The sequence below is a fragment of the Calidris pugnax genome, unplaced genomic scaffold, assembly GCF_001431845.1.
Source record: "Calidris pugnax isolate Ruff unplaced genomic scaffold, ASM143184v1 scaffold29, whole genome shotgun sequence".
NCBI lineage: Eukaryota > Metazoa > Chordata > Aves > Charadriiformes > Scolopacidae > Calidris > Calidris pugnax.
In genome coordinates this window covers 235869-248702 of record NW_015090768.1, presented here as the reverse complement: position 1 = coordinate 248702, position 12834 = coordinate 235869, and the positions used below count along the sequence as shown (strand labels likewise).

At 52.3% G+C, this 12834-nt stretch overlaps 1 protein-coding gene across 1 annotated transcript in view; it reads right to left on the bottom strand.

The window, feature by feature from the left end:
- The window catches only part of CRYZ (crystallin zeta), a 32318-nt gene extending 19870 nt beyond the window's left edge, over nucleotides 1–12448 (bottom strand). The window contains exon 1 of the mRNA XM_014937736.1: nucleotides 12356–12448. Coding sequence (XP_014793222.1) covers nucleotides 12356–12383 — 28 coding nt within the window. The 5' untranslated portion in view covers nucleotides 12384–12448. The remainder of the gene's footprint in view (nucleotides 1–12355) is intronic.
- Between the last annotated feature and the right edge of the window lie 386 nt (nucleotides 12449–12834).

Here is a 12834-nt window from a genome sequence, read left to right as displayed (position 1 = left end):
CCCCCCCCCGCAGTGCGGGAACTGCAAAGGCAGCTGCGGGGAACGCCGAGTTCGGTAGGAAAAGCGTCCGTGAGCCCCGCGCCGTGAAGCGCTTCCACCGGCCACGCCGGAGCCTCCGCCGGGGCCTCCCCAGCACCCCCCGAGCGGCGGGATGGCCCTTAGTGCGTCCCACGGACACGCGGGGCCCCCGGGGGAGTTTAATTCCCAGTGTCCCTTCACGCACAGCGCCGTCCCTCCCGCAGCGGGTGCGGGACCGGGCAGAGAAACAAACCACCCCCTTTCGGATCACAGCAGCCAAACGGCTCCCGGCCCCGCACTCGGGCACCCGCACGCCCGGACGCGGGGCACCCGCACCCCTGGACGCGGGGCGCTCGGGGGCGGCGGGGAGCGGGCGCGGGGTCGCGCCGTTACCGGCCCCGGTGGGTTTGGGGCCGGGTCAGTCACGGCCCGGTCCCTGAGGAGAAACCTCGCGGTTTGTCTCACGCGTTCCGGGCGCTGGCGGTGGAGTCATTGAAACTCCCGAAATACCGAACAGCTGGGCTGGAAAAACCTGTTTTCCTCGGAATGACCACCAATTTTCCACCAATAGAGATGTAAATCGATCCCATTGCTTTCTAAGGAGTCCCCCCTCCCCCGTCCGTGATCGATTCTGTACCGATGTTAAACTGACCGTACTGCTCTTTTATAATCTGCTAATTTAAATATTTTTGCAAAACATTGCTGCCAAAAAAAAATCAGGGAGTATTTACAAGTGAAATGCGTCCACAATTTAGGCACATAATCTACCTCTTTCCTTCATTTCTCTGTCCCTCAGTGGGATCTTTTAGACAGAGGTTGCTTCGATTCCACCGCTACCGACCCTGCCTTTGTTTGCTCTCACTGAAAAGCCACTCACCTCAGAAACACTGCAGAAATAGGGCAGCCATGGGGAAGGAAAATACGGCAGAATTTTATGTAGAGTTCTGTGCGGGATCTACGTGTTTTCCCTGCACCATCTTCACCTTGGAATGATCGACAGGACCCAGGGAGATGCCACTTTTGGAAAATATATGCAGGAACGCCTTGGCTAGTTCTACGCGGGATCAGAATTCGGCCCCAAATGTGCAATATTACAAACGAACACTTTCCCCTCATTCCTATTACCTAGATAGGAAAGTTCAAATTCAAGAATGTGCTTTTGAATACACAGCACTCCAGGGTAATATTAAATGAACTCCATTTAATAAAACACATTCCAAGTTGTTATTTTGATTGAAGCATTATACTTTCTGTCTTGCAATAAGTAGCTCAGATTTCACTGGGTCATTGAAAATTTTTGAATCAGTCTCTCTTCAAATCATATTTAAAATACGGACTCAAATAAGTGGCACCAGACGCCCTCCCAACACGGCCCGGGGCTGAGGCACAGAGCGCCGCTGCGTTAGAGCTCTCGCTGCATTTATCTCCCGAGTCAGTGAATGAAACATTGCCGTCCTCCAAAATACACTGATCGTCCCTTTCATAAAACACATCTCATTCATGAGGGAAACGACGGCGCCCCATTTTGCCCTTGATTCACTAAAATACGAGGTATTTTGATCACAAATGCCTGCTATTATCAAAACACTCATGTTTTCCCCAGGATTAGCTAACCCAGGTGAAGCAGCGCACGGGTCCCCCTCGCCTTCCCTCGCTCTGCCTCACATCCCAGCTGCTGCTAAATGCTTTGTCTTTTAGAAGAGAGGCACCAGACAAAGCCCCGTGCTCTGGCCCAGGGCAGCGGTGGCAGTGGCACTGGGCACACATCCTCTGAATCCTCCCATTCACTCCTTTCTCCCTGGAAAACGCACCTGTGAAAATCACAGCAGACTGGCAGAAGAAGTTTGAATAAATATTTACACGAACACTGAACCACACAGTTCTGCATGCTCAGAACAGGAAAAGAAGTGCAATAAATGCAATTAAGGTATCAGGGTTCTAGACTGATATAACCTGCATCTATCCTACGGGTTAATGACTCATACTGTCTCTCACCACGCTGCCGACACCGTGGCAGCACCCGTGGGGTTAGGGCTGCAAAGCACCCTCCCCTCAGGCTGGGCAGCCCCTCAGCACGGGGAGCACAGACCCCTCTGCAGGGAGCCCCTCGCCCCCGCGCAGCCCGAAGGGTGCTCCTACAGCCCCTGTCCCTTCCTTGGGGAAGTTTCCAAGGCAGAAGGTCTCCCACCCGAGGGAACCCACGGGAGAGCTCTGGGGTGGGGACAGTGTCCCCGTCCCCGCTCAGCGCAGCCCCCAGCCCCGGTGCAGGCACCGCTGCGGTAACAAAGAGCCTTTCACCCTTTGTGTGCCTTCCTATAAACTTTGAACACGCCAAAGCCCTGCGATCAGAGTATCGCTCTGGGCTTTTTCTTATATATTTTCCACTGTACATTACTTTCCTTCCAGTATGACACCAGTGAGAACCAGTGTGGTGGAAGTGGTAGAGCAGCAGCAGGAAAAAAATACCTGACAAACAGCAACAGCCTCCCAACACTCCTTTAAAATAATAACGATTTACCAAATGGTTGGGAAGTTGTTATAATTCCTTTTCCAAATTATTACTCGCCCTTTAGATTAGAAATGAGGCCAGGGTTAGCAATCAGCCATAAATGGTAGGATTTCTGAAGTAGAAGCACTTGTCTGATTGTGAAGTGGGGGCCATTATTGCCTTGATTGAGTCTTTTTTTTTTTTTTTTTTTAAGCTTGCTTGATTTGTGGCTGAGAGCGCACATTCACTACTGTACGAGGAGCAATCAGAGCTTTCCCTGCTCTTTTTTGCTCAGCGATTTAGGGTCCACTACTTTGGCACAGCTGCCACCTTTTAGCCTCCATCAAGCAGAGATATTTTTAAGTGAACTGCATTTTGTGTTTGTCTTTTCTCCTCCCACCCCTTTCCTTCTTCACCCTTTCTCCTTCCTTTCTTCTCCCTCACCCTCCTTCTTTGGGGGGAGGGGGGAAATGAAAATATTGTGTGAACTTTAATTCCAAGCATGAAGTTGAGAGAAGGCAGCTGGAGCTGGCTGGGTGTCGCCTGGACTCCACAGCACACAGCAAATCTGCAGCTCCCTGAGACACACGGATGGAGCGACTCGCTCCAGGGTCCAAAGTTGACCAAAAGCCCTGAGGAGTCTCTGGGTGCCGGTGTTCAGAGCTTCGTTTGCCTGAAAACCAGGTTCAAGACAAGAACTTGTATTTATACCATGTCCTTCCAGAAATGGTATCTGTTTTGCTGGCATATCGCATTTTGTGACCCCTCCAGACGTGCTCCAGGGTGTGCAGCCCAGCTGGGGGCTCTGGGACGAGGACACGCAGAACCCCCCGCTCCTCCAGCCCAGGCCGCCGGGCAAAGACCAGGGAGAGGGCAGTGCAAACCCCACAGGCACTTTGGGCTCAGACACATACACCTGGCTCTAGGGAGCCACAAATACCTTTAAGACGAATACATTTATTTATTTAATTGCTACTGCTTCGAAATAGCTGCATTTTGCTTCAGAGTGCGTTTGCAGGCAGAAACTCTGTCAAACAACCAAAAAACCACACTTCCATGGCCCACTGGCTTATCCCTAGGACCAGCAGTTTGTCACTGAACTGTCACCAAAGCCCCAGGGCAGTGCCCCGCAGCCTGACGCTGCCTCGGGAGGGTGGCATTCCTGCTGTGTGGAAAAGCAGGGAGAGGAAAAACAACAGAGGAAATGTTTCCGGGCGCTGGAGCCTGCACAGGCAGCAGAACAGCACCTCAGCACAGGTCTGGAACCCACTTTCTCTTTAGCAGCCATTTGTTTTCCAAAGCTGTCACTTCGGAGGGCCCAGTACGTCAAAGGGAAAATTAGCTCTACAACCAGCTCCCATTTCAGCCCAATTAGCAACTTGTGTCAATGAGGTAACCAAAGCCTCACAAAAAGAATTTACTTTAGAAAAGGGAAGAATCTGTTACAGCATTATCCAGGAAAAACCCACATTAATCGGACCCACACGGAATCACAGGGAAGGCAGAATGCACCGACAGGAATTATTTGCTTCCTTCCACCCACATTTACTGCAGGTTCTGGTGGAGCAGCAACGCGCCCCCACCCCCAAGGGCAGCGTCAGCAGCGGTGGGTGAGGGTCCATATATCCGCCCAGGGAGCTGGGGTGTTTCTGCCACCAGCATCCTGCCCCGGGGAGCGGGAGGGGACCCCGGGGTCTGCCACCCCTGCAGCATCACCACTGCCCCAGCCAGGACAGTCGTCCCACCAAGGGATCTCTGCGGTGGGGGGCGAGCTCAGACAGACCCTCCCTCACCCCTGCCATCCCCAGGGCCAGGGCTTGGCCCCCGCTGTGTTCACAAGGGCAGTGTGTTCTTGGCACCTCCAAGAGACGGGCAAGGAGCCCCAAACGTGCCAGAGGGCAAAGCAACCCCCCCAGCCCGGGAACAGGCAGCCGGGTACACGGTTGACCAGTGGTGAAAAACAGCACATTTCTGACCAGGACATTACACACAATTAACAAACCACACTCAAATCCAAAATACAGACCCAGAAAAACTGCCCTGCTTTGTATTCTCTGATTCTGTCTATCTTTCTAATGAGCAGAGAGCGAACCACAGAGAACTGCTGTGTGACAGCACCAAGGTGGGACAGAGACAGGAGAGATTCGCCTTTCACTGACTTTGGTTCACATGAGACACCGCTGACACAGCTCCCCAGGTTTGCTCCCCACCGACCCCAGCACTCAGCTCCCCAGGTTTGCTCCCCACCGACCCCAGCACTCAGCTCCCCAGGGGACACCCCGCCGACCCCAGCACTCAGCTCCCCAGGGGACACCCCGCCGACCCCAGCACTCAGCTCCCCAGGGGACACCCCGCCGACCCCAGCACTCAGCTCCCCAGGGGACACCCCGCCGACCCCAGCACTCAGCTCCCCAGGGGACACCCCGCCGACCCCAGCACTCAGCTCCCCAGGGGACACCCCGCCGACCCCAGCACCGAGAGCCAAACCCACCCACCCACGTGCCTTGTCCTTAGAGGAATGTGCCCAGTGGCACGTACCCCTCGTAGCGGCTGCCCTACTCTGCAAGGGGCACATTTGCATAATTGATTACATATATTCTGAGGTGCGCTGGTGTCTAGGGAGGATGCTGGGAGGGGTGAGGAGTTTCACCCGCTTCTCATGCCCACCCTGGGGAGGTTTCTGTGCCAGCTGCTGAGCTCCACCTCCCTGGGGAGGAGAGCCGGACCCCGGGATGCAGAGCGGAGCCGGGGGCTGCTCCAGGGTCCCCACGGGGCTGTCTCAGCCGTGGGCAAGGGCTCAGGAAAACAACCACAGCTCTGGCCGTTCACTACCAGCTGTGTGCATCCATTACAGCCAGGGCAACAGAACTGGAGAACAAAAAAAAGACACAAAATGATGTAAAACATGACCCAGAGCGATTGCCCTTTGCCCACCTCTCCTGTCTAAGGTAATTAAAGTCACAAGCAAGTTTGGCATGACCAGAATAACGCAACAGCAACCAAAATGTCGCAACACGATTGGGAAGAAGCCCCAGGCTCCCAGTTTCCCAGTGGGAGGCTCTGCTCAGCGCTTCCGAGAAGCCACGGGAGCTGGCTGGGAGCAGCGGGTCCTCCCCGCCTGCCCCACAGCCCCAGGGCTCGGCCCCAAGATGGGGGCTTCTTCCCAGCCCAGTCCTGCACCTCCGTTTGTAGGTGTCCCCCCACAGGAGCTGCTGACCTCCAGCCCCACGCCAGCACCCACAGCACCCTCCCTTTGGTGAGGAGGGTGGGTGGCGTGGCCGGGTCACCCCCGGAGAAGGGGCTGTGCTGATGAGGGGGCTGTGGCCCCACCACACAGGATGGGGACGGCAGGGGACAGGCCGTGCTGGGGGACAGAGCCCCATCCCTCCGGAGGAGCACTCCGAGCCCCACTCAACACCCACCTCCCCACGCCTCGTCCTCCTGCTGTCCCCATGCCCTCCCACCCGTGCCACCACCCTCCGTCCCCTCTCCCACCCCCCGGGAGCCACGCTGTGTCTGGTTTTTCTCCCCACACATCCCAGCTCCTGGGCTGATCTGGCTCACCACCTCACCCCTTTGGCTGCAGAGCAAGCCTCGGGTGGAATAAGCTGTTTTATTTGCAAATAAATCTTAAAGTCCTTAATAAATTATTTTGGCCACCCTAAGCAGGGATGTTGATGACCCTGGAAAGGTCGCATGCTGCAGAAAACTTACTTTGGGATGGCTTAGACCTTTAAAAAGCCAGACTTGGGCGAGTTTTCTCTATCACCTTGCCTGAGGCAAGATCAGATCTGAGGAGCCAGATAAAAAAAAAAAAAATAGACAAACATTTTAGAGACTTAATCATGTATAGTATCTTAGGGGCCCCCTGGAGAGAAACCGAGAGAAATTCTGGTTTCCCATCGTCCACAAAACACAGCTTTCTCTTCTCACCCCCCTTCCCAGCGGTGTCAAGGCCAGCGCGGGGATGAGATAATGTTTGGGAAAAGGCACGTTTTTGGCAGCAGGCAGGGGAGATCGGCACGGGCTGCACAGCCCCTGCGGACCCCACAGCCCCTGCGGACCCCAGCCCCGCATCAGGGAAATGCCAGCTCTGGGTGGGACAAGGGGGACATCGCTCTGAGGGGTTGCAGCTCTTTCCAGGGAAGGGTCTGGTGGGGGCTGCTGAGGGAGGGGGGTTAGAGAGGCCCGGGGGGCAGAGGCTGCCACATCCACAGACCCTGCCTTTGTCACCTAAGGCCACCTCCCCGCAGGGGGGATCTATCCGTTAACAAGAACCTCCCACCAACTAGAAAATGAGAAATTTTGAACAACTGCTTGGTTAATGTCTCAGCTGAAATGAAATCTTGGGGAAGAAAAAGCAGTTATTTGTTTAGTACAGCTGTTATTTTTGAAGGGAATTTTTTCCCAATTTATATTTCAGGAGAGGTTTTGTTACTAGCAATCCCGTCAGCTCGTTGCCGACACCCAGCAGCCAGGCAGGGTTTGACCCAGGTGTCCTCTGTCAGCTCCGGTGACACCCCAGACCCCGACGCCCCTCTCCTCCCTCAGCCGGCACGGTGAAGGGAAGGGTGTTGCTCTGCAAGGACCGCAGAAGGGCAAGGAAATGATCCATTTCGTACATGTGTAGCCACTTCCCTGGCCACCTCCAGCAGGGCTTTGTGGCTCTGGTGGGGCAGCAGGCTGGCCAGGGCACAGGCAGAGCTCCCTTGATCAGCCACGAGCCCTGGCATCAGGGAGGAATGTGCTTTATTTCCTCCCCAAGCCCGAAGCCCAGCACATCTGAGCGCAGCGTTTCAGAACTGTCACTTACCATTATCAGCTACATCTCCCGCAGCCCGGGGCAGCGCTGCAGGGTGGCGGTGTCACCGTCCCAGCAGAGGGATAACCATCGCTGCACAGCCCTGACAGCCACAAATTGATCACATCAGTGGGCACTGGTGGTCCTTTCAAGTACGCTCCTTTTGTTTCGGCTTTACAGTAAAATTACCAGCAGCGGTTTACAATTAAGGGAAATAATAATAACTGCGTATGCTTTCATCTGCACATACAATTACAATAAACTGCATGCTTTAATAGGATTGTGAAAAATCTGTGTTTGACCCATAGAAAAAAGTAAACATTCTTGTTCTGGATACTATATCATTATCACAACAAAGGGAAACTCCTGAAATCTGATGATTTAAACATCTGGAGAATGTTAATCACTTCAAAATGACGGATGTTTTTTATTTTAGCTTTTGACAGACACACTCCTTTCATAGATAGATGATTATTTACATAAATTACATCACCAACGTGAAAAAAAATTCCAAAATCACTTCAAAGGATAAAGAGCTTAATTAAAAGGAGACTTTTATATTTCTTCTCTTGTAGAGCACAGAATTAATAGAAGAATTCGCAAAGGGAAAAGCTAACTCCATCATTTCAAACATGACGCAGTTGTGCTGTAGGTTCCCCCCCAGCCCCACGCGGGGGCTTTGGAGGGGCCCTTCAAATAGAGCTGAGGTGCAGCAACAAGCACGGCAGGAGAGGAGCCGAATAAGCCTCCCTGGATGAAGGGAGCCCATCGGCAGACAGGCGGGGAGGCGAGGTCTAGCCTCGCTTTTTAAGCACATCTGCAAAACACACAGGGTTTGGTGCCACCCTGATCCATGCCTGCAGCCCCGACGGGTCTCTCACCACTAATTTCATATGATATAAAGCCACTAACTTCAGCAGAACCATTCTCCATCAACTCACAATTATTTGTTTTTATATATACATAAAACAAATAATATGTTGTCTATATAACATATAAATATTATGTTATATATAATGTGTTATATATAACATAATGGGTTTTATAATACATACGTGTGTATTTTTATATACAAACGTATGAAACACCATGGAATTCTCCAAGCACAGAACGATGGGATCCACAGCAGGTCCTTCAGTCCTGTCCCCCGATGTTTACACATCAGGAAACAAACCCAACATCACAACTGCTGGGAATTCCCAGAGCAGAGCCGGCGGCAAGGTGCCAGCTCCCAACCCTTTCCGAGACAAGGATTTCAGAGAAGGCTGGGGGGAAGGTGCACCACGCACCATCCGCAGAGAAACGCAACCACTTTGGACACGGCCAGGAAATTACCGGGTCTGGGGGACTGCCAAACAGCAATGCTGACCTGATCCATCGTCACCAAGTCAAATTCACCAACCCCAAAGCCAGCCCCAACTGCACAAGGCACCTCTGGACGGCGTCCGGGGGCCGCCGGCTCTCCCTGCGCGTTGCCATGCCGGGGGCTGCCCCCCCCGCCCCTCGGCGTGCTGCCCGCCAGCCCCCCCGCAATTTACCTGATCCGCCACAATTTCCTCCTACACTCTGAGCTGATCCGCACGCTGACCTTAGACAATTTGTCTTCTTTCTGGCAGAAATGTCATCCAAAAGGAAGCTATTAAGTCAAGAAGGTAATTCTGCAAGAACAGTCCACTGTATAAACAGAACTTGACCCAGGGTAATTTATTTCTAGTCCTGCACAAAGGAGCTTAAGAGATATGATCAATATATTTCAGGACCTAAAAACATCAACGAAGGCGAGAACATTAAGAATTTCGGGCAATACTTGCGAGAAGCTGTCTTTAATACTAAGAACTGAGAAACTGAAGTGTAAAACACAGCCTTTAAAATCTGAAGAGATTTTGTGTCTGCACTTCATAGGACAAACATCTGCAGATAGTAAAGTTTTGTTGAGCAAGTATTTGTTGTCTAATTCCCCCCACAAATACATTAAACTGTGCTGATGCCCCCAGAGCTTAACACCAAAGATTTTTTACTGCCTTAATTCTGTACCAACTTTAGAGGCTGCTAAAAGTTGGAAATCATTTTTAAAAGGGGACGAAACAGTGAAAAAAATATGAATTACTGCTGTACAACATTGAAACAAATGAATTTGGAGTGCAGAGGGAGGCCTGTCTTCCTTATTAATGCCGCACTAATATCTTGCTTGGCCTGGACCAAAGTGATTTCCTCATCCCAGGCTGGTTCTCCCCACAGTCATGAACCACCAGCCCTTTCTCACAGGGACCGTACCACAGGGAAGCCTGATGGCTGTGGCTGGCTCTGCCCGGGCCATCGGGGTCCCCTCCAGGGCCACCCCCCTGCGCTGGCGGGTCCCCTGCCTCCCGCCCCGGCACCGGGTCCTGCCGGCACACCGAACCGATTCCACACATCTCTGCGTGGGCTCCAAGGCAGGGCTCGATGGTGCGAGGGCAGGAAACTCACCAGGATGAGTTCCCAAAGAAACCACCAGGCACAGCCCCGACAGCCGGGGGTTGTGTTTCCTGGGCTGAGACAGCTCATGCCTGGCTTTGGAGGGTTCTGGGGATCTTGTCACAGTTTCAGCTGTCAGCAGGGGGATAATGCCACAGGTGCTACATCATTAAAACCCTCTTCTTGTGTGCAAAGCGTATGAAACGGTTAATTGTATTTATCCTTGAGAAAGCACATGACTTCCCAAGCTATAAAAAGCAGTTCCCTTTCTTGCCCGGTATTTACACTTATATTAAATAACACACTTTCTACAAGTACCAGCATTTGAAGTTCAAGGAACTTATCAATATCAAATGTTTCCTTAATGGCTGCACCTGGATCTACATGATCTCATTGTATACACCTACACCCAAGTTCAAAAGAACTGTCCCTTCTGTTTGTTCTCAGGGAGAAACACGAATACATGCATCTGACAAACTCCAAATCTGCTTTTTGTTCTTGCTCTTGTCACCCAAAAGGGGTTTTATAACATACTGAAGGGTCCTCACGATCTACTGAAACATTACTCATACTAAACAGAACGAAAAGACAACTCAGTTTACTGACTTTTGACCACTATATTGCTTTTGGGTCCCCCACCATCAGCTGGAAAGACTTCTTCGTATTTTGTGCCAGAAAAGTGAGTCTGTTTCTTGGCATTATTTGTGCATTCTTCCCTCCTTCCACATTTTCCACTTGAAATTGCAAATTCTTTTCACAAGGGGTTCGCTTTGCCTGCTGAAGCCAAAAAACCTCTGTTTCCTGTCCAAACTTTATTCCTGACACAGTGCAACAAGCTTTTGGTCATGTAGGGTCTATTTCTGGCAGCATGACTGGCGTCACGCAGACCCTCCCGCAGTCTGGCACCCGGCGCTCAGCAAACAGCCTTCTGCTGACACGCGTCCCGGGACCCTCCCCGAGCTCACCACCAGCCAGGTACTGAACACTCCAACTCCTGGGCACTTCCCCAGGAAAAAAACCCACATCTTGGCCTTGTGGGTCTGGCTGCAAGACAACTTTTATATCCCACATTAGGCAGCGTATACCGGAGTAGCGTGGGACACCAGGAACAAATCCCAGGGCTCCAAACACCCTTTTTGTTGGCTCACAAGCCAGTTCCGACCTCCCCTTGCCTTCCGCCCCCCCTGCAGTGACTCTGGTCACTGGACACCACACCACTGCGTGCCCATCAGAGGGGCTTCCATCCGCATCAATCCAGCCCAGAGGAAAAAGAAAAAAAAAAAAGAATACCCCAGAATCAGTCTATTAAAGCTATTATTAATATATTACCTGATTTTTATCATAGTTTATCGTGGTTTAAGCAAGTTAAGTGAAGTTCTGGAATTCAAAGACCTGCCCGCAACAAGAACCAGGCCACCACCTCAAGCCCACCAGACAGTCAGGGCACTAGTCCTTTGTCAGTTTGTCATTGTGCTCTTTTCAACCAGTTTCTGAAGTCTATTTTAAGACTTAAGGATTTTCTGTGATCCAGTTACAGTTCTTGAATCGCTTTTCATTTAAGACATTCCTTCAAATGGTCAGACCTGCCAAATTAGCATCCTCCACTTTTTTCTCCATTGACAGTGTTCTACATATTAAGGAAGCCAAATCTAGACACTTTTACACAACTTTCCATTTACACAATTCATTTTGTCATAACAAAAAAATTCACTTGTGCCAAACATTCAGAGTTCAAAGACATGAGAAGTGACCCAAAAAAATTGTTAAGTAGCAAGTTTTCTGCCACCTTAAGAATGAAAATCTGTTTTCCCAACAGCTCTTCCCACGAAGGGCGGCATTGCCGCGCCGGGGAGGTGGGCACAGGCCCCACCACACACAGAGGCAGAAACCCCAGGTCTGCAGGAGAACACTCAGAGGAGCCCGTTGGGGTGAAGCTGTCGAGCCCTGCTGCACACTGGGATCACCAGTGCTGCCTCTAGGCCCACGAAACACAAGTCTCTCTTCCTGGGGTCCCACCTTTCTCCAGGACTACAGGCTTCCAAGCAGCCACCCAAACGGCATCGAAAAGCCAGGCAACCCCCAGGGTCAGCTGAGCTCAGCAAGAACGTGCACCATTCCCGTGTCTTCTCCCTCAGCCCTCACTCATTTGTGGTGTCATTTGCTAATTTATTGCCCTCAAGCGCAGCAGCTTCCAGTGGGCGCCTCTGGCTGGCACGACCTAAGATGGTCATTATTCTGCTTTACCCACAAGGGTCAGATGTGAGGAAATCTACCTGTAGTAAGGCACAGCAATGCAAGGGAGATGCCAGCTACCCTCACACGGGTAGGGTACCACTGCAGACATGGAGCACCCGTCACTTCCTCGAGCAGGCAGCTTACCCCAAGGCTGGAAACCACACACGCAAGTAAAATCCAAACCAGACAGTGAAAACTCCCCTTGCTGAAAAAGGGCATCACAGCAAAGGTGGCCACACTGCCCCTGAGCAGAGAAGCACCGGCAGAGTGGCCGGTGCCACCACCAGCACACCCCACCAGCAGGGCTGGTCAGAACGCCCAGCTCCACGACCCTCAGCTCGTGTCAGAGGGAGACTTACCCCGTGTGGCTGCCAGCACCATGAACATCCTCTTCCAGGGACAGCAGGAGAACAGAGTCAGACGCCCCTCTCTGATGTACTTGTTTGCAGACACGGGTGAACAATCTGGAGAAGGTGAAAGAGAAAGGCTGGGAGCAGCACACAAGCACACCATGCTCCCCCACCTCACCTGGAGGCCTTTCATCACCCGTCCCTCCCTCTCCCAGCTGTGGTCTCTCCTCCCAACCACCACCACCTGAGGACAGGAGCCTGCCCACACCCAGCCACCTTGCCTTCCCTTCTCAGCTGGGAGGTGCTCGACCTCCAGGTCACCCCCAGCAGACAAACACCGTCTCTGGCCTGAGGAGCTGGAGTGCAGGTGAACTCCTGGCGGTTCACAAAACCCCAACACAATGCCCTACAGCTTGGGACCGCCTGAGCCCCACTCCCGGGCTGTCGAGCCAAAGGCAGCGTGTGGGCACCTAGTCCAAGAGGGAAGG